The 19,946-nt window shown below is 44.6% G+C and overlaps 2 protein-coding genes across 2 annotated transcripts; both read right to left on the bottom strand.

Moving 5' to 3' along the window:
- Positions 1-76: 76 nt before the first annotated feature.
- On the bottom strand, positions 77-9,994 carry paip1 (poly(A) binding protein interacting protein 1). The gene is made up of 11 exons (XM_040196121.2): positions 9,481-9,994; positions 8,388-8,539; positions 6,862-7,059; positions 6,664-6,776; positions 6,373-6,484; positions 5,870-5,995; positions 5,676-5,782; positions 5,028-5,145; positions 4,880-4,934; positions 1,645-1,729; positions 77-996 (listed from the first exon to the last, which is right to left on the bottom strand). Exons 1-11 carry the CDS (start codon positions 9,680-9,682, stop codon positions 909-911), a joined length of 1,356 nt encoding a protein of 451 aa, XP_040052055.1. The 5' UTR covers positions 9,683-9,994; the 3' UTR covers positions 77-908.
- A 1,832-nt stretch (positions 9,995-11,826) lies between these two features.
- LOC120830569 (fibroblast growth factor 10) lies at positions 11,827-18,255 on the bottom strand. The gene is made up of 3 exons (XM_040195302.2): positions 17,084-18,255; positions 12,912-13,015; positions 11,827-12,681 (listed from the first exon to the last, which is right to left on the bottom strand). Exons 1-3 carry the CDS (start codon positions 17,538-17,540, stop codon positions 12,490-12,492), a joined length of 753 nt encoding a protein of 250 aa, XP_040051236.2. The 5' UTR covers positions 17,541-18,255; the 3' UTR covers positions 11,827-12,489.
- Positions 18,256-19,946: the final 1,691 nt, after the last annotated feature.

Genomic DNA, 19,946 nt, shown 5'->3' with positions numbered 1-19,946 from the left:
ATCGCTACAATTAAATGAAAGTGGACCTCGACTTCAGTCTCCTTCAGCCTTCAACGCTCAAAGTAAAATACAATCAGACATTATAAAGAATTTATTGCAGGCACACAATACCATAAATAATATTTACAACTTATAAAACATTCCTTTGTTTGAGCTTCATGGATCGCTGGGCAACAGTCTTCCATAACATCTCAATGACTGAGGGTTCTCTCTCAATTACAGAAAAAAGCCTTTTTTATTTTTTATGTTGACTTTAGCCCCATAAACGAAGGTGTGTCTGTTTCTGACCGCCTCAATAAACTGCAGCTAGATGAACAGGTGAATAGCTTTGAATATTGTGTTGAATAATGGCAATCACCAGTCGAGATGATGACGTGCTTCATGAATGGAAGAAGGAAACCGCATTTTATATGAAGATGGTACCTTGAGTTTTCTCGCCGGTACTAATGCATTAATAGCATATTAATGCATGGAGCATTAATTAGTATTTCACATATTGTACACTCGCCGGAGGAATCTGCCTTTCAGAAAAGATCTGAAAAAATAAACACAGCACGCCATTTCCCTCTTGGCATTTAGTTTAAGCAAAATATGTTTCTGAAATAATTAAAAACAAACAACTTTAATGTCAAATATTAAAAGCAAAAAGAAAAATACCAGATTTTTTTTTCTTCTTCTTCTTCTTTTTTTTTTTTTTTTTTTAAGAATAAACCAACTGTCGATTATTCCCACTCTCTAAATCGACTCCAACTGCAGAAACTGTTGGATGTGCAACTATGAACATTTTTTGTTCAAAATGCTTGTTTGCAATAAAACCAAGTTTGAACCTATCGGATGCTAGTTAAATTTTGTAACTTTACAGCAAGTAGAGGGCACGCCAGTCCTTTCTCGCATTCTCACTCCTCGCCTCATTGCTGCCGCTTCCGCTCTGTCTCCAAACAAAAAGTTTCAAAGGCTGCTTCGATCTCGGGCTCCATCTCGTCTTCGGAGTCGTATCTGTGAACAAAACAGAGTGATTTGTTAGACCTTTAAGACGAATGGCTCGGGTGTAAGTAGTTGACAATCTCACAGGTGTGAGAGACAGAAAGCAGAGCCCTCTTTTACACCCAACTGCTGCCTAAACCGAATTGGAGGCGAGGGCTGGCACCGCTGCATTGTGAGCCGCTCAAACGCATTCAGCAAGCGCAGGAGCCCATAGGTGAAGTTGTTATGCAGTCACATGAGCAGGGATGCACCAGCATGGGGCTGCAGGTTCAATTTTTACAGGTTTTGGGTCCAATATAAACCATACTGTGGTGCAGGGTGACCCACAGAATTACGGCAGCATCAGATTATAACACCCTTAAAGTGCAACATGAGCAAATAATGCTTAACAAGCATCCAGGTTTTACGGTTTCAACTTTTCTGGCCCGTCAGCCCAAATAAATTACATAATATAAAAAAAAAACGTAAAGCAAAAATCAAACTGTGTCAGTAATGTCCTCAGCGTAAAATGATTGAATGTGAATAAACTATCACAACGATCTCACTCGGATTATAGTTTCAGATGTATACAATGGCAACAAGCATCAACAAGCGCCTGTGAGCTCGGAACCAGCCTAGATGACCCATGTCTGTTGTGTCTCCCCAGTTATATGTACTTACATTTCACTTTCATTTCCATTTTCTCCATCAAGATCGTTGAAATATTCCTGCCGGTCCAGGATCTCTTGATATTTCTCAGCGTAATCTGTAAAAAGCAGAGAGTTTGACAACACAGTGACTTTTCTTTCGTCATTCAAAAGGAAAGAAATGCCGTTTCTACAGCATGAATTCAAATTCTGAGAAGGGTCAAGCAAAGATGCAAATTTATAGCAATTATTCTAAAATGATATATGGGATATTCTATAAAAGTTCTACTTAGAGAGAATTTCCTGATGCAAAATGGTCGGAATCACAACTATGTCTACTTGGATTTAAGCCAATCACTATTGAAGTAGCTTACAGTTGTATTAACGTGTGTATGAAGTCAACAGCTGATTGTAGAAGATTACATTTAATAAATAAAAGAAAGAAAGAACCAGTTTCTCTATTTTGTATTAAAATAAGGGTTTAATGTAAGGATAAATTTAATACAAAAGCTTTTGAAAAAGGGATATCTTAAGATGTTAGAAAGAAGCGTTAAATTCAGATGTGAAGTGATGTCAGCCAAAAAAGCCCCCGTCTTATTTTCTTCTCATCATTCTCATCTAATCAAGTGTCAAAAGTATTCACATTCATTACTCAAGCAGTATAGATACATTATAGTATAGATACTATGGTTCTGTAGAGATTTTTACTCAAAAGTATAAACGTACTGGTTTAAAAACTACTTAAAAGTATAAAAGTATTGTAAGGGGGAAAAAATTCCATTACGGACAAACTCTTAATGTGTGAGGCAACGCTAAAACAATAGAGGGACAGATGTATCGACCCGCATGCTACATAATAAACAAATAAATGACACGAGTCGGAGGACGTACACACACACACACACACACACACACACACACACACACACACACACACACACACACACACACACACACACACACACACACACACACACACACACACACACACACACACACACACACACACACACATTGTTACCATTGATTAGGTAGACTACAGTGTCTCCCCCAGGTTTACTAGGGGGGCGCACACCCGTTATAATGGTGGGAAACACTGAACTGGCAGCGGTCGGTTATCAAAACATTGGCCAAATAACACGTTTTTTCAGGCTTTATGAGCAAATACAGAATCCCTTTGTGTTCATTTCTAAAGCCTTGCATTAAAGCCTAGTTTATGCTTCTGCGTTTTCAGAGCAACGCAGACCCCCTTGCGTGTCCCTTGCGTGCCTTTTCATACCTCCTTGCGTCCTTGCGTGTGTCGACCCATTTTTCTAGGCTTCCGTCGACGCAAGCCTCCCGCAGCGCACCAGGCTGCGATTGGTCCGCTAACTACGTCCTTTACGGAGTCTCACATTTCCGCTTTCATAGCCCAATACCGCCATTATTAAAACGAAGAATGTTTACGAGAGAACGGATCAGATTTAAGATCTTTTGTCAGGAAAGAAATGCGTAAATATGACCGCTTATACAAGCCGTCATTGGCGGGTTGTAGAAGCGGGTTGGATTCAGGAAGGGAGATCGCCGCAAACGTCAGTTTGCCAGTCGAGAGGTGCACAAAGTTGTGGAGGAAAATACGGGACAAATGTGTCCGCGATGAAAAGCAGCAGTGGCGATGCACGGGGCAATAAAGTCTATGATAAATCAATAAACAAACAAATAAATAGACGTGACTCTCTAGGTCGTCTTCAACAAAAACACGTTACTCCGCCTGTTGTTCTGGCGGTGAATTGATCTGCAACACACGCAAGACTTTTAGAATCATGAATTGAAACGAGTGCGTCGACGCAACGACGCAGAAGCATGCGCCAGCCTTAAGACACACAACTTTATTTAATACGCTGGGCTATTTGCAAGTCGCCTTATTGTACCAGATCCTCAATAAAGTTAGAAAAAAAATGACGGCAAACCATGAAGATACTCAGGAGGAGAGTCCATGTCGCTAAATACCCAACTAAGATTGGCCTATGCCGTTCTGAAGATACGGTATACGATACCCCAAATGTCTACTTAAGTAAGGCACAAAGTATTTGTACTTCGTTACTGGACACCTCGGCATCTAATAAGAGAAATCGTGCATGCCGCGTCTTCTTCTCGGATGCGAGCAGGTACGACCGCTCAAAGGTTTGTGCTACGTCTCGTAGTGACGCTCCGCTCCCCCTCACCATATATAATAACCACCACGGCCTCCCTTGAACACATAAGATTCCAGAACTAAGAAAAGGGATCATATTACTCCTGTATTAGCTTCTCTGCACTGGCTCCCTGTTAAATCAAGAATAGAATTAGGAGACTTTTTCCTGTGCCGACGTGAGGGTTTCGGGACAGAGGATGTTGCATGTGTACAGACTGTAAAGCCCTCTGAGGCAAATTTGTAACTTGCGATTTTGGGCTATACAAAATGAATTGAAAAGAAAAGTCAAACTGGGTTGGAACTTCCCGTGGGGAGAAGGAACGTTGGCTGGAGGCTTTGGTCTCGCTGACCATGTTTCTATTTTTGGAGAACGCCATGTGAAACAACTCCTTTGACCCTGATATTCTCCAACACCTCGGCCCTTCTCGCCTGTGTGTTGTCAGGCTACACATATTTGATTGGCTGAGGTACATGAGGTGCACGTGATTGATAACGCATACAATTTAGGGAATCCTAATTCTCGTAAATTTCAAAATTATTTATTTGAGAAAAACATTCTCTTTTACATGAATTCAAAATTCTCCCTGCATACTGCTTCATATTGCAGTATCCATTTATAATGTCTGCAACAATCATAAATTGTCCATTTATCGGGAAATCTATTCATTTTTTTATTTAACATCAAGGTAAACAACTTCCATTTATAAAACTAGATTCATTCTTTACGGAAAAGGCCAAATTCCAAATAGTTACTTGTAAAAACACAGCTGCATATAATAAGTAGGGCTGAGATGGTAGATAAGAGAGCTTTTTGCATTGGAAGTAAAACTAACGAAGGCGCAACATACTTTAGGCTTTCTTCTAAAGCCTTAGAAAAACAAACTTTTTATTGCGATTAATCTAGATTAATTAATGTAAACGGACAGATTAATTAGTTAACTCAGTTTGTTCTATTGACAGTCCTAACAATAAGATGTCGCAGGAAGAAGAATTGTTGATTTCAGACATTATATTTTGGTGGTATGTCCAGTTCACATGTACATTTATCCCCAGAGTTTCCCCGGTTGATCGCCCGGACCCAGCCACCTCGACTCACCTGGGTCTGCAGCTGTGAAAGGAGTCCCATCTTCTGTGTAGAATGTAGGTTCATTCTGAGAGGATCAAAAACAAATTCCGTGGAAAACAAATGTAGGCAGAAAATAACAGTGGCTATAGAGTTGAATTACGATGTTGTGGACACTCACCATGAAGTAGTTGGGGTCGTTGTCTGGCGTGGCGTTGCTGGCCGCTGCGGCAGCGCGGACTCTGCCCCAGTCGCTCGATCTCAACTCCACCAGTTTCAGTAGCATCTGTCTGACATCCCTAAAGACAAAAAGCACCCGCGTCAAGGAGTTTCCCCCCCAGTTTGCTCTTCTGCCTCAGCCAGTTTATGGCAGACTTTTGAATGATGATACACTTTCCATGTTTGTTAAAAGGCTAAAACCTTATGCTACACAGTAGTGATGTCCTGATACCAAAATTATGACTTTGATATAATACCTGCCATAAATATCGTGAGACCTGATACTTACGATACTAGTATATTTATCTTTAAGTATTAGATAAACATCTGTATGGTTCCCTTTTTTACCAGCTTGTTCCTGCTTTTTTAACACACCTCTCTACCGTTTCAGTATTGATTTAACGCGCAACATTACTACACATTGGATTCATCGGTCAGGTGCAACAACAGTTTTATTTCTGTTCTTGCAAAGGCTTTTGATGTACGATTGTCTTCGACACTGGAGACATTTCCGGCATCCTGGAGCGTTTCAAACCTCTTATCTAAAAGTTACCTTTGGCATAGGCCCTAAATAGCAGTTGCAGACAAAAGAGCATATTGGTATACAGACCGGCTGCAGGTGGCATCCAGTAGAATAGTTTCTATTCTTTGGATCAGTTCTTCCATGTGCGGTTTCCCCCTCTCTTTCCAGGCATCATCCAGGATGGAGCCAGTTAGCTGCAAATTGAAACGGTGAAATCTTGATTACCCGTCTGAAAAGTAAGAGCTGCCCACACGTCTGTAAAATACTCTGAGATCGGAAACCTTGAGCAGTTTGACGGCACAGATGAGATTTGCATCCACAGGCTTGGAGAACAGACTGCTCATCAGGTCTTTCAGAGCATCAAGGAGGATATCTGCTCTGTTTGGAGGTCCTTTTGAGCTCTTTACCTAAAAAAAAAACAAATAAATATGGACAAATGAAGTGCAGCACCAACATTCAAGGAGGCATACCAACTACAAACATGTGTGACACGGTGAGTGCCACAACCACAAATAAAGTGGATATAGTTTGGCTGTTTTGATGGGGAGGGGGGCCAGCTCTATAAACACCTAAGTCTGTCCCTGACTAACTGAGGGATGAGGATTTGGAGTGATGACGTTTTCCTGGTTGCCATTGCTATTTCAAAATGAATTTACTCCGGAGGCTTACAGCGAGTGTCTCCCTCCATGCCACTAGGGCAGCATGTAGCCCCCCAACAACGGAAGTCAACAAATTGATTCCATAAATACAACCGTAGGAAGGATAACATAATGCAACATCTTACCTCCAGGTTAAGATAGAGCTCCCCTAGAAAGAGCACGAAGGAGTGGAATTTCTTCTGGGTCTCGGCATCTCCTCTAACTGCTGCATCCCTCTGTATAAATTCGGTTTGACATCTGCAGCAGACAACAGTTTCCTCCTTACTAATGTAAAACATATTTCTACCACTACTGCATGTGTGATACCAGCATTTTGTACTGCTGTTAGCTTTTTCGAACAGCCCAAAATATGTAGTTCACAAAAGGCAGAGGGGATCCATGGTCCTACCCCTAAACCAGAAAGAAATATATATCACCTTTTGAGTAGGAGCTGACGAAAGTTACCGCTTCTGGGACTGACAAGGAGATGATGGGACAGGTAGTTACACAGCCTCGCCCCAGTGTAAGCAAAGTTGGGAATGGCAGTAGACTGCAAAGAAAAGTGGTGTTTCATCAGCAGCAGGCATCTTTATATTTAACACAGGTCATGTTTAATATGGTACTATTTTATATACCTGTGTGTAGATCAGTTCCACCAGCTCGTTCAACAGTTCTTCGGTGGTAACCCAGGAGTTGAGCATGGCAGTAATGGCCTCCACATCCGACTCAAAGGACCCGGGTGAGGAGCTCAGGTGGCCAAGGAAGTCTGCCACTGTTTCAGCCAAAGTTTGCTCATCGTAATAGCCTTCGTTGTCATCATAAAACGAGGGGTCCTATAAACATTTTTATTTGAAATCACAAAAAATACACAATCAATTGCATTTTTGAAGGAAATTGGTGGACGGCTACAGTTCCCCTTAAAGGAGTGACACCAAGATTGAAAAGTAGCAGGTTCCCTTTTCGGTATACAGTGATCCCTCGCCACTTCGCGGTTCACTTATCGCGGATTCGCTATTTCGCGGATTTTCATATTGCATTTTTTTTTTTTTTGGTGCATTGTGCTCTGCATTCTGATTCGCTAAAAACTCACTCCCGAGCCGTTCATTACAGTTCTCCAACGTAATCGATGGTGGCATGTCGGTGTACAAGGATCTTTTTGCAAAGAAGAAAAAAGAGCGACAACAGCTGCCTATCACTATGTTCTTCTCCCGAACAAACACACCTGCACCGCGGGCTTCAGAAGAAGAGAACACTGCAGAGCGCAGTCAGGATGCAGCGGCCCAGTCTGAAGAGCAGTGAAACGGCCTACACGCGAGTCACTGTATTTGTATACATGTAATAGTTGCTAATTGTAAAAAAAAAAAAAGTTTTCTATTTCGCGGATTTCACTTATCGCGGGTCATTTTCGGAACGTAACCCCCGCGATAAACGAGGGATTACTGTATACCGATCTCACAACGGCATTTTGCGGCATGGACCCTTCTCCTCATCTAAATGCAAATCTCGTAAATGGTTTTAAACTTGATTGAGAAATGATCAGAACACAGCCACTTCAAAGTAGCACAGCGTCTTAAATAGTGATTTATCTCTTATCACGGCAATTTCCTCCTTTGCCTAAATGAAAAGGTGTGAGAAATTAAGATAAATGGATTCTGTATTTGCTCATTGTTTGCTCGCAGCTTGAAACTGGTCATTTGGCCAATGTTTTAATAACCTACCGCAGCCGATCTGACTAATCTATGGGACGTATTTAGGTACTCCACTGGAAAACCGGTTCTCAATTTATTTATTTTCAGCATGCACGGTCACCACATACGTTCATCTGTTGTTACAATGCCACTCTGAATCAGAGCATCCGATCAACATAGATATGTTTCATAGCAGTGGATTTTCCCTCTTGGTCTCAGGAAAACGTGTGTTTTAAATACGATCAAAACCACTACGTTTTCCAACTTGGCTCAAGTCTTCAGTGGCAAAACCCATAGTTAGATACTTAGATACTTGTTTACACAGGATTTGCGTATCCATGCTGTACTGGGCATTCTAAAAAAGGAACCTGCCACCTGTCAATGTCGGCGCCACTGCCGAAACCAACATTGGGAGTGAAGAGAACCATAACAATATGATATTGCTAAAAAAAGTTTCTACTACTTCTACCCACCTCATACGCGTTGACTGCAGAGGGGACAAACTCTGGGGCGCTGGCTGACAGATTCGATGACTTGACCACAGAGTCCACTTGGTTAAAACCTCTCGAGGCAGACGTGGTGTTGGCATTGATACTTTGTTGGGGTTTGCTCTGTCTTTTAAAATCTGATCAAAGAACAAATGAACAAGAAAGGCATTGTCAGTCTCTGTTGCCTTTTAAGAGAACACTGCTGTGAAATCAAATACCTGCAGTGCTTATAAAGTACAGTTTAGTAGAACAAACCAAGTTACGTTGGGGTGGTGATGTAGTCAGTTGGTTTTTATTCTCCAGAGGGAAATGCATAAATTACAATACATTTCCCACAAATATTTGTTGGTACTAGAAGCATGTGGTTTCTGACCGCTCTGTATAATCACGTGGTTTTGGCCATGACTGACTATTCAGAGACAATGTCCTCTAGTGAAAGACCACAAAAGGCCCTCAAATTGAGGAAGAAAACAGACTCGTTTTCATAAAGCGCACCATTCAGATGCATAGAATACTTTAAAACGTCTACTTACGCAGTGAACCGTCTCACTTTACTTCAATAATTTAGTTATTGTCTAAAGTTATTTAGTCTTCTTTGCTGTGCGTTAGCTGCCGTTAGGTTATCTAAAGACAACGTTGAGTTAATGTTAACGGTTAACTCTCTAAAGTTGTAGTTGCGTAACACAGCTTTAAGTGACGCACGTAACTAGCCATGTGACACCTGAGCGGGAGCTTTTTTTTTAATAGAAGTTGCGTTACCTCACGTGAAATAACAATCCCAACAGGTGCAGCCCGCGACGCCAAAACACTGAGGCTAGCTAACAGCAATGCTACTTAGCAGCTAATCACGCCGCAGATCCATAAACGAGTAGCTGATAGTTCGCTTATTACAGACTCTTCTCGGTCGGACGGTCTTCTTCTTCTCTATTCAAGTCAGCCAAATTCCGTTTGTCCCGTAACTTGTCATCTATTGTGGAATGAAATCGAGCCCGGAAGCGACGTTAGCTAACGTTAGAGAACTAACGTTAAGTTAACCGTAGCTGTTAGCTCAGTTGTTAGCTAGCAGAGAGCTCCCTACCTCCAGCAACCATGACGTCGGCCGCGCCAAGGTTGTTCTCGGCAAAAGGTGGCAAGGTGCGCGGCTGCCTCAGCGGTTCCCTTTGGTTGAAGAGTGTAGCTTTGGGGTCACCGCTGTCCCCGACGTTACCAGCGAGCCCGGGGTCCGCAACGAAATTTCGGCTTCTGCCCGCCCCTGGAGCTCGGTCAAAACTCTCGTCCATGGCTGCTCGCCTAATTCTCAAAGCAGCATCAGAGTACACAGGCGGAGAAATGAGCTTCACTGGTTTTTGTTTTGCGCAGCAGCCGTTGCTTGTGTTTTATTACACCAAAACACGCCTTATCTCTCTTTCATGATCGGCTTTTTCCCCAAACAGGCGACCGACACCAGTGTACACACAACTTATTTTTGGCCACTTCCTTCAACAACAAACTCGTTGTAGCTGGTTATCCATGGCAGTGTTTGATATTAGAATATAAGTGTCTCCCCCTGGTGGCGAGGGGTGGAAACGCAGCCATCGACGCTGCGCTGTGCCGAGAGGAAATAGGTGACAAATTGTATATATAACATTATACGTCACAATCCTGCATTTATAATTTTCTACACGAGTACAAAAACTATATATTCTTCTTTTATCGACGAGGGTCTTTTAATTTATTTTCCACCCAGATCAAGGCTTTCATTTAGAGGAATAAGTGTCCAATGTGCTTTTTTAAATTTTAGTATTATTATCTATTACTTTTTATGAATATATATAATACATATAAAAATATAACCCTCACCACCCTAATAATTTTCTTACTATCCCTAAGAGTACAGAAATATTACTAGAAAGATTTTATAGCACTCTTATATTCACTCATCATATATTGTATGTGTGTGAATAAGCAGTTAACTGGTTTAGGTGCTCGAATTAGTTTATATAAGTTTATTTCAAAATGCAGTATGACAATTACAATATGTCATAATTTCAAAACAGCAGCCCCCTTAAAAAGAAATTAAATCTAATCTGATCCCATTATATTTATTTATTCACTTATTCAAGTGCAGTTCAAGTTTTTTTCAGTTTCTTATCTCACACTGATGGCAATTCTGGATAGAGAAACATTAAACTTTTGATTTCTATTTTTGCATCGATTTAGCTTTTAAACAATTATCTGTTGTTTGCCTTGGTGTGAAAGTTTTGCTTAAGGTGTGAACATTTTGCAGAATAAATAAATAAAGGTAACAAGTGTTTGCAATCTTAGCTCATGTGTTCAAAGCCCTCACACCGATCTAAAATATGGAAGGACATATTTAAGATTGTGGACCTGTGAAACCTCTTCTCTCTCGGTAGCTGCCCACTACCAACATGTGTTGCACCAGACCTCTAGTCTAAGTCTAAGTCTTCATTACTTATTTCAGCCTGCAGTCCTTTTCCACTTGTTTCCCAAAGCTGGCTCACATTATGCCACAGAGAATTCCTTTTACTAGAAATGCACAGACTCTCTCTGGTAGACTGATTCCTGGCCCTGTTCCATAATATTACTTGAGAAACGCTAGTGAAACTGTATTCCACATGTTGCTTGCTGACCCTGACGGGGGATGCACGTGGCATTCCTCCACATCAACCATTGGTCGGGGGGATTCCTCGAGCAGCCGTTAAAGGACAACCCCATGGCACGGGGCCCATGCTGTCTGGACGCTTTATTGTTTCCCATCTGGAGTCACTGGATGACAGTTTGGGATGATTCAAAGCGCCTCCCCACCACCCCAGCTTCCCGTCGGCTCTCCCCGACTTGTTCCACGCCCACTCGCCTTGTGACGTGTCGTCCGGAGAGGCGGGGCTTGAGCGGAACAAGAGGCCCGGAATGAAGCCTGTGGTGTTAATGTTCTCCATGCGTCTCTTTTGATCCCGCATAGGCAGCTGTCATTGATTAGTGTGTTTGCAGATGATTACTGAATGAAGTGGGTGGTCAGACACAGGTTGTGTCTGTCACTCACATTTTATGCCACCACCCACACAAACGCTCCGATGCCTCCCTTTATAAGCCCCCTGCAGAACCATATTGAGCAGTAGTGATGCACACACACGTTGTGCTATCAGCATCGTTGCTGCTGCTGCAGCTCTGCAGTTATCCGCTGGTATTAGGAAATTCTGTCAGCATCCTAGGCCACATCCAGGAAGCTGCCCCCAGGAACTAATGCTTAGTGCAATGGTTGCCACATGGAAGATCTGGCTAGCTGCCTTTTGGTCCAGTCTCGTTGCAGAGATAAGACTCACCGTGACCTGAATGCTCGCCAGCGTCTCTCACTACCCGTGAGAAAGCACTCCGCTCCAGCGAAGGCACTTTTCTGTTGTCCTGAGGAAGTGAGACGGCTTCGCCGCAGAGGAGAAAACTGTATTTTATTTCCACGTGATAGAGTTCCTATAAAAAGTAGCGAATGCAAAGGAATGCCTGCCTTGTAAGTGTTCCCCGCCAGTTAAATACTTCACAAAATAAATAAATCGTTACAATACAGCCAAAACGCAGTGGTTAAATGTGTCGCCCGCGCTATTGTTTCATGCTGTGGTGACGGACGGACCGATCGTTTCAACCATCCCGTCAGGTTCCCTTTCTCTGCTGCAGATTGTCTCACAGGAGAATAACGACTACCCTCTGCGTCGTCCACATTACAGACTTATAGTCCAGTTGCAAACTGTTTGGCACAGAAAGAAAAAAAGGATAAATATTGCATCTCCGTGCCAAAGAAAACACAGATGTCATCATCTCCCACCAAAATAAAGTCTCAACCAGCAGCAGAGCTGTATATACATACATATATATATATATATGTTGTTTTCACGTAACAGTGTTTTTACGTAACAGTGTTAGTGCCTCGTTTCCAAATGAGAGATTTCTCAGCAAATGTCCTTTTTATTTTACAGCTTTTTTTCTTCTTCCACTTTCGAAAAGTCTCTGTCCAGTGCTGAATGTCCTCCTCCCCCTCCTCCTCCTCCTCCTCCTCCTCCTCCTCCTCCTCCTCCTCCTCTAGTCAGTCCTCAAAGTTTCACGGCATAATCGGGAGGAAGTGGGTGGCCATGTTCTTCCTGCGCGTCCTCTTCCCCCTCAGCGGCTTCCCGTGGACGTTCAGGCCCACGAACATCTGCCTCTTCTTGTTCCTCCACTCGGCCGACGCGTACGTGTTGTAGCCGTTCTCCTCAATGCGCTCCTTCAGGGTGCAGTCGACGCCGAACTCCCTCTGCAACGAGAAGATGTTTAGAGTGAGGCCAAGCACGGGTGGGGTTTGATGGCGCTGCTCATGGTATAGCGTGCTCACGCCCCAAACCTTCATCTAGATTGCATGCTCGCAGTGACCCGGCAGACACAGAAGATAAGGCCTCCTTTTGATAAGGACAGGAGAGTCCAACACTACATCCATCTCTCTCTGTCTGGTGCATCACCATTGACCCCTTGACCCCGGATACTCACCGCTCCGTACAGCTCTCCTCTTCTGCTGATAGCCAGATAGTAGTTACTGTTCAGCCCTTTGATGGCCACCACTCCGACCTCCACCGATGTGATTTCCAGAATACCTGAGGGATCCAGAAGAAAGACAGTTCACGTCGATGCACCTGAGCTGTCATTTTGCACACGTCCTTCAAAGTGTTTTTTACAGTACATGCTGTATTGCATGCCCACGTGGGCACACGTGGTTATGGGAACTCTGCGTATTGTTCCTGGATATTGTACAGCTACTTTACAGCTTACACCTGTGGAACGAATCCCAGCTGTGCAGGTTGTTTAGGTTGAGAGGGAATAAGTGGACAACGATCCTCTCTGGTTGTTTATGCCCCCTTTGGGATTGAATGCCTACGCGAGCGATCTGGGCTCCTCACACACACGCACACACACACACACACACACACACACACACACACACACACACACACACACTCAGGCTGTTCGAAGGGCTAATTTATACCCCTGTTAACAAGGGCATTCCTGTGCCTCAGACAGCTGTGTTTATTTGTCCCGGTATCAGAGGTCGGAGAGATATAACTTCCTAATGTGTCCTTTGACCACAAAACCGCTCTCGTCCTATGTGTGTGTGTGTGTGTGATAGAGTGTGTGTAGATGTGTGATGTGTGTGAGTTAACCTCCCCTGTTCCCATGGCATGTTTGATTTCATACCCCCTCCCTCCCCGACTTCCTCTCCCCCACTTCCTGTGAGCTATTGTTATTACGCACACATTCAGACACACCCTTCAGCGTGGGGGTGTGAAGTTTTTTGAAAGAGAGTTGTCAACATCCTTTGATCAGATGAGCCCCCCCCCTCCCCTCTGTCTGATGACTGTTTGTGTGGCGGGTCGCTCTGCTGTCAGAGCAGCTCTCCGGTGGCTCCGGGGGCGGGACGGGGGGGTTCTGAGGCCGCAAAGCCTGTGCCGTGAGCGGACACGGTGGCCGTGCAGGTGTGCTCCAGGTTGAAGAACACCCTCCACATCCCCCCCCCCCCCTCTCTTAAAGACACAGCACCTTCCTCTCCTGGCTCGAGCGTATCGTTTTTCCAGTTCAAAAGGTGGCACCTCGGGGCGGCGAGGAGGTCTGAAGCGTCCAAAGGCGGGCTGGTTTTTTTTTGGGGGGGGGGGACTGTGACACGACGGCCATTGAAGATCTGAGAAGCTGCTGTTTCTTTTATAGGATCGGGTGTCGGTGTACGGAGCGGGGATGTAAGACAATCCACGGCGGTCCTCTGACTGCTCTGTAAACATGGAGGGATGAAAGGCGGGAGAACAGAGGAGGACAGAGGAGCCATGACAGTGAGACCGGGGGTGGGGCGAGGATTAGTAAGGCTGTAATGATCACTGATCAAAGTCAGCCACCGGAGGCAAGGGCGAGACGGGGGTCGTATGTACACACATGTGTGTGTACACGCTCACGGGGTGCAGTCTGTTCTTTTTGCACGCCATGCTTTGCTTTCGGCCTGCTCGATACGCTTTTGCTTGGAGTTACAACAGCGAATGGTGCGTGGGTTGTACTCCACGCCGGGGAGAATTTAAGAATTAAAGGTGGCCCCCCGCACACTCACAGTGGGATGCCAAAAAAAAACTGCCTCAGAGCTGTTTTGCTTCTCCTTCTTGCTTCACTCCTTTAAAAAAAACGGTCAGGAGTTGCAAAAGATGACAAATAAATAAGGATGAACATTTTTCAATTTTCAACACTCCTCAGAGGGAAGCTGTACATCTCTTTTCCTCAAGCCTCCATAAACCTTTCTTACTTTTCTTACTTACACTTCCACACACAATCATAGATTCACATCCAGAAGCTTCTCGCACACAAGGCCGGCCGTCTGTAGCACAGAAAACACAACCGCGGTTTTCCCGACACACACACAGACACACAATGTTTCCCTCTCGCACCGCCACAGCCGCGGTTAACCGCCAAAACCCTTTTACCGCCAATCCTTTGCCCTACTTAGCAGTATTGAACTGAGCTGCAAAAGTTCACGCAGACACAGCTACTTAGCTGACTTTAGCACCCCCCCCCCCCCCTTCCTTCCCTCTCTAACCTCAGCACAGACTCCCAGTGGGTTGGAAAGCCATGTGGGACAGTTTTGCGCTGGCATCCCTGTAAAATCTGCAGGGGGCATGGATACCGGCTTTCTAACAGGCAGGGAGCCCGGGGTCCCAGCAGAGGCCACAGACAGCAAATCCTCCACGTCCCACACACCTCTTTGGAACGAACTGATGATGACTTTATACCTTTTTTTTGGTTGTTTTTCAAATGTGTCTTTAACTTTCAACTTCTGGCTCTAGGAAAAAGAGAATCGTGCCCCACTCGTCGAAAAAACAAAACAGCCAACTTGATCATTTCTAACTTCAGTGGACTATCGAGGGTTCTACAAAGGACGTCGGCTCCGGGATCAAGTCCAGCCCCCAGGGGCCAGAGCACAGACCCGAGCTGCTGTTGTGTAGTGTCCTTTACTGTGAGAACCTGATACTAGGGGCACATAATCCACACACAGTGGCCTCAGACCCCCCCCCCCCCCCCCCTCGGGACACGGCTTTTTGATGGCACCAACCATTGATACTGAAGACGCACAGGCTTTGATGTGGCCACAATGATGCTCAGCCGGTGTCATTCATGAACTTGTGCCTCTAGAGAGAGCTGCCTATGTGTTTCACACTCCCTCCCCCAACTCCCAGTCGGCTCCACAAAGAGGCCACACTCTCTTAAAAATGAAAGACAGGAGAGGTAAATTGTCTCCTAAACGTACATAAAAAGAAAATAAACACATGCAAGTAATATTTTTTTTAAGGACGCTGTTTGGTTCGAGGAAGAACCGTTACCGTCTAAAGAACTGTTGGAGGGTCTTTGGGATATTAGCAGGTTCTTAATTCATGTTTGAGTTATTTGGATGGTGGGGAATGGTACACCTTTACCCATTAGGAAAATGGTTCCTTAAAGAACCTTAGTCTTTTGTTTCCAGCGGGAACCCTATTCGTTCTCTCTGACTCTGGCAGCAGTAAAGGCATCGCCATGTCACCATGTGTAAATAAAGTCGTGAACTTGTCAAAACAAACGTATCTCCCTGCCATTCTGTCTCCCCTAAAAGTCACTTTGATTGAACGGGTGGTTTTAGCTCTCCCAAAAGGAGAACATTAAAGGCTTCCCCATACAGGGATGTGGTATATATGTATATATATATATATATATATATACACGTGCGTGTGCATGTGCAGGCGAGCGGGAATAAGCGAGCACATGTGTTGTTGTATGTGATCACACACCCGCTGGAGCATGTGAGTGCCCGCCGGCTGATATCAGCACACACACGAAGCTCGGCTGGGAGATGCTGGGACAGAGAGAGCGTAAAAGCTTCGATGACACTGAGCATATCCTTCCACCCCCACCTCCAAGGCCTGTTGTTATCAGCGCTGTTTACCCAGGGCCGTGAAGACTGCATGATAATGGCCGCGTTATCTGCCCCTGCTCCTTTTTTTAAGCCATCCGAGGGCTACCATCGCCATGTGTGAGTGTTTGGAAAGGGGAGATATCGGCGAGATGTTTGCTTTAAAAAAAAGACCAAAAAAGACAACTCTAATCGGGGATTTCTTCATCCACTCTGAGCTGCACCAGGCGGGGAGTACATTATTCTATTATCCTATAGCCTTTCATACTGAAGATTTGAATTGTAAATTGAAAATCTTTCACTATGTTATTTGTCTTGTGGTCCATTGTCTCACTGTCTTACTGTCCAATGTTATGCATCAACCGCCATGTCATATTTCTTGTATGTCTAACATATTTTTGCAATAAATGTTCCCAATTCCTGATAAAAATGTACGGAGAGCTTTGTTTCATTTAAATGATATCTTTGTGTCAAGGTTTGTGCTGAGGAATCTGATTTAAATTTGCAGTGGTGTTTTTTGTGTTTGTTTTCATCCCAAAGAATAAACATAAAAGATAAGTGACCCTGACATGAAGCAATCAACACGTGCTTTTTTAAAGAAGTGAAACTCACCAAGGCATTGAAATCTTGTCGGGAAAGGTAAAAACTGCCCTGTTAATTTAACTCAGGTGACGGCAGAGATCATCTATGAGGTTTCGCTTAGTTTGGGGCCTGTTTTTGTACACCCATCCACACCGTTAGAGCTACTTACTGAGGGGGTCATCCTTGCTCTTGGTTCCGTTGACCTTTCCGTTCTTGTCGATCCTCAGGAAAAACTTCTGGAAGGAGAACAGCTTCCTCCTCCGCATGTCCCCTTGGAGGTGATTGTAGCTGCGCACGTGCCGGCCCTGCGGCCCCCCTGTCCGACCCAAGGTCGCCCTCGTCCTGGAGATGACCTCCACCTCAGAAACGTTCAGTGGAAGCCTGAGAGTCCGTAGGCTGGCGGGTCTCGGCCTGTCTCTGCGGAGCTGGTGGCATGCCGCTCCGGGCAGGGAGAAGGACAAAAAAAGCACCGCAACCAGGAAAGGCAGAGACAGGGCGGGGGGCAGCAGCGTTGAAGGTAACCTCAGCCTGGAGCCGGTCCCACGACCACATCGAGGCCCTACCCCGGCTCCGGAGCAGGACGACGCAGAGGCGGCCTTACTTCCTCCGGCAGCCCATCTGATCATGGTAGTGTGCTGTGTGGAGGACTAGAGGCAGCCTCAGAGCCAGGGACATGCTGCTGGGGGCGAGGTGAGGCTGGGAGGGCAGGCAGGAGAGCCCTCCGCCGTCCACACCGGGCAGACCGGGCAAAGTGGTCTTCCTGCAGAGTCTGGATTACTGAGTGGAGACCTTATATGTCCCTGTTATGGACTGCGTAAAAGACTGTCCAAGTCCTTGTTTGTTTATTCCACTGTTTCTGTGCTCAGGGTTAATGTCTTTACATCTTTGGAAAGACTACATTAAAGAAACAATAAAGCAATTACTTTGTTTAGTAGCACACCTGCTTTTCCACTTCCTGTTTTCTCATTTGTTCTAAATTAGAAATGCTGTTCTCTGCTGCTCCAGTGTGACCTTTGTATTTCCAGGAGAGAAAAAAAGGACAAACTATTCATATAGTTCATACAGGTAGACGTTTTGTCATGCGTAAATTCCTTAGTTCCAGTGGAATCCCCACTCTCAAAAAAAAGAAGAAGCTGCACACCCCCAGATCTACCTGTGCGATGCGCTCCACGTTGCAGGAAAGCCTTTTTCAGATCTCACTCCGAGGAGGAAAAACACCGACTGAGACTTGAGGAGCGACGCTGGTTAATGTGGGCCCTCGTCAAATAATCCAACGACCCTCTTCTGTTGCACTGCTGCTCGCATCTCCCCCTCTTTCTCCCTCTCACTCTCTCTGCCCCCAAAAGACTCCACCTTCATGCAGCATCGAGGTCTGGGGAGGACTCTCTCTCTCTCGCTCTCTCTCGTGTCTCGCGGGTGGGAGCGTGGGGGGGGTCAGAGCTCTTCACCTCCTGTTGGTCAACTCGTCTCTCATGAGGACTCCCGGTGCGATCTCCTCACCTGAAGGCCGACCACAGAGAAATGACTGGTGCGTGGTGTTGTGCAGGGTTGTGTAGTTATTTGATCCCTCCCTCCTTTACTCGACCCCCCCCCCCTCTCTCTCACATATGGGAGCAAGTACTACTCTGCATGTGTGTGCGTGCCGTACAAGCAGATCTTAACTTATGGGTGAGAGGTGACAGCAGGGTCTATCTGAATAGATACAGCAGAGCAGGAAGAGCCCGTCTGGCAGTGTCGAATCAGTCCCTGCAGCCTAAAACCGCTGCATTGATCCTTCAAGGAAAACATGCCGCCTTCTGGTTGTGTCAGCCAGTACTCACACGTGCCAGGTCTTGGATGACAAATCGGAAACATTAAGATTTAGAAGTAATCCTAACAAGTGGTGATCGTCCTCCGTCCCTTCAGATGAAAATCATATTAAGTTACTGTTTGCAGTGTGAAAGCCGGGTTCTTCGCCGCCACCTTCTCCCCTCAAAGTACTTCATCGTGAAGCGTTATCTGGTATCTCCTGTTTGACTTGGCAAAGACATCGTCCCTCAGGGGACTCAGGTGCCTGAGTCTCTTTTCTGCCAGCCGCTGGATGATCGGTGACATCACTGAAGCAGCAGTTGATTTTCCCTCTTGAATCAACAACACTTGAGTTTGAAAGCAACATATCTTTTTTTTGTGAAACAAAAAATCTTGTGCTGGAGCTCTTATCTACTCCCCCTGATCCTCGGGTCTTTACTGTCGGGGCCTGGGCTGTTCCTCGCTCTCCTTCCCCCAAGTCTGGGTTGTTTTTAGTGCCTGCTGTAATGTCTGTCAACCATCTACGGCTAGAGCAGCGGTCTGGTCGTCACTCTGGTTTTGGCATGGCTTTATCTGGGGATACAAACAAAGCTTATCTTATCACTGCTTCCTTTGTGGTGTCTCTTCCCGCTGTGATAACCTGGAATCAGTGCAGAGGAAGCAGAGCAGGCATCACTCATACGGATTATTGTTGCAGTAATAATAGTGGAGTAAGTTGTTTTGTGAAAGATTTATTGGTTTTACTTCAAATAACCTAAATAGTATTTTATTAATCTAATTTAAAATGCACATTTCTTTAAGGTGTGTCGCTTCTTGTTAAACGTATTGTGGTTAATGTATAATATGTGTTTCTATAAATGTTCTACAATAACCTTCTCTGCAATTGCTCTACATATTTTGTAAAAATTGATCATTTGTATACATTAGTAGCAAAAATTGTCTATTTTAACTCATTTTAACTTTTCTATTCCTCTTCTTAAACTCCCACTGAGGTCATATACTTTAATCAATTTCCTTAGTTAAAATGATTTAGGTGGGAACATCTATAAATGGGCACATAAAGATAATAGGCACTATTACAATGATAATAAGCATGAAATAATTAGAAAAAATAATTCTTAAAATTCTTATTACTATTATTTAGAAATAAAAAATGTTGGGGTAATTACTAGAATAAATACCTTGGTATGGAGGGCAATTTGCAATTGGGATCCTTATGGTGCATTTTGCTCACTGGACAATCG

This window comes from Gasterosteus aculeatus, chromosome 13, assembly GCF_964276395.1.
Source record: "Gasterosteus aculeatus chromosome 13, fGasAcu3.hap1.1, whole genome shotgun sequence".
In the NCBI taxonomy this organism is placed as follows: Eukaryota; Metazoa; Chordata; class Actinopteri; order Perciformes; family Gasterosteidae; genus Gasterosteus; species Gasterosteus aculeatus.
The sequence above is the reverse complement of the archived record's forward strand: the minus strand, read 5'-3'. Positions and strand labels throughout refer to the sequence as shown.

Coding starts and splice junctions, on each gene's coding strand:
- LOC120830569 (XM_040195302.2), bottom strand. CDS start 17,540: ATGATCAGATGGGCTGCCGGAGGAAGTAAGGCCGCCTCTGCGTCGTCC. Junction 13,016..17,083: donor GAGCAAGGATGACCCCCTCA/GTAAGTAGCTCT, acceptor TGGATCCCTCAG/GTATTCTGGAAATCACATCG. Junction 12,682..12,911: donor GAGGAGAGCTGTACGGAGCG/GTGAGTATCCGG, acceptor TTCTCGTTGCAG/AGGGAGTTCGGCGTCGACTG.
- paip1 (XM_040196121.2), bottom strand. CDS start 9,682: ATGGACGAGAGTTTTGACCGAGCTCCAGGGGCGGGCAGAAGCCGAAAT. Junction 8,540..9,480: donor CGACGTCATGGTTGCTGGAG/GTAGGGAGCTCT, acceptor TTCTTTGATCAG/ATTTTAAAAGACAGAGCAAA. Junction 7,060..8,387: donor CTGCAGTCAACGCGTATGAG/GTGGGTAGAAGT, acceptor AAATGTTTATAG/GACCCCTCGTTTTATGATGA.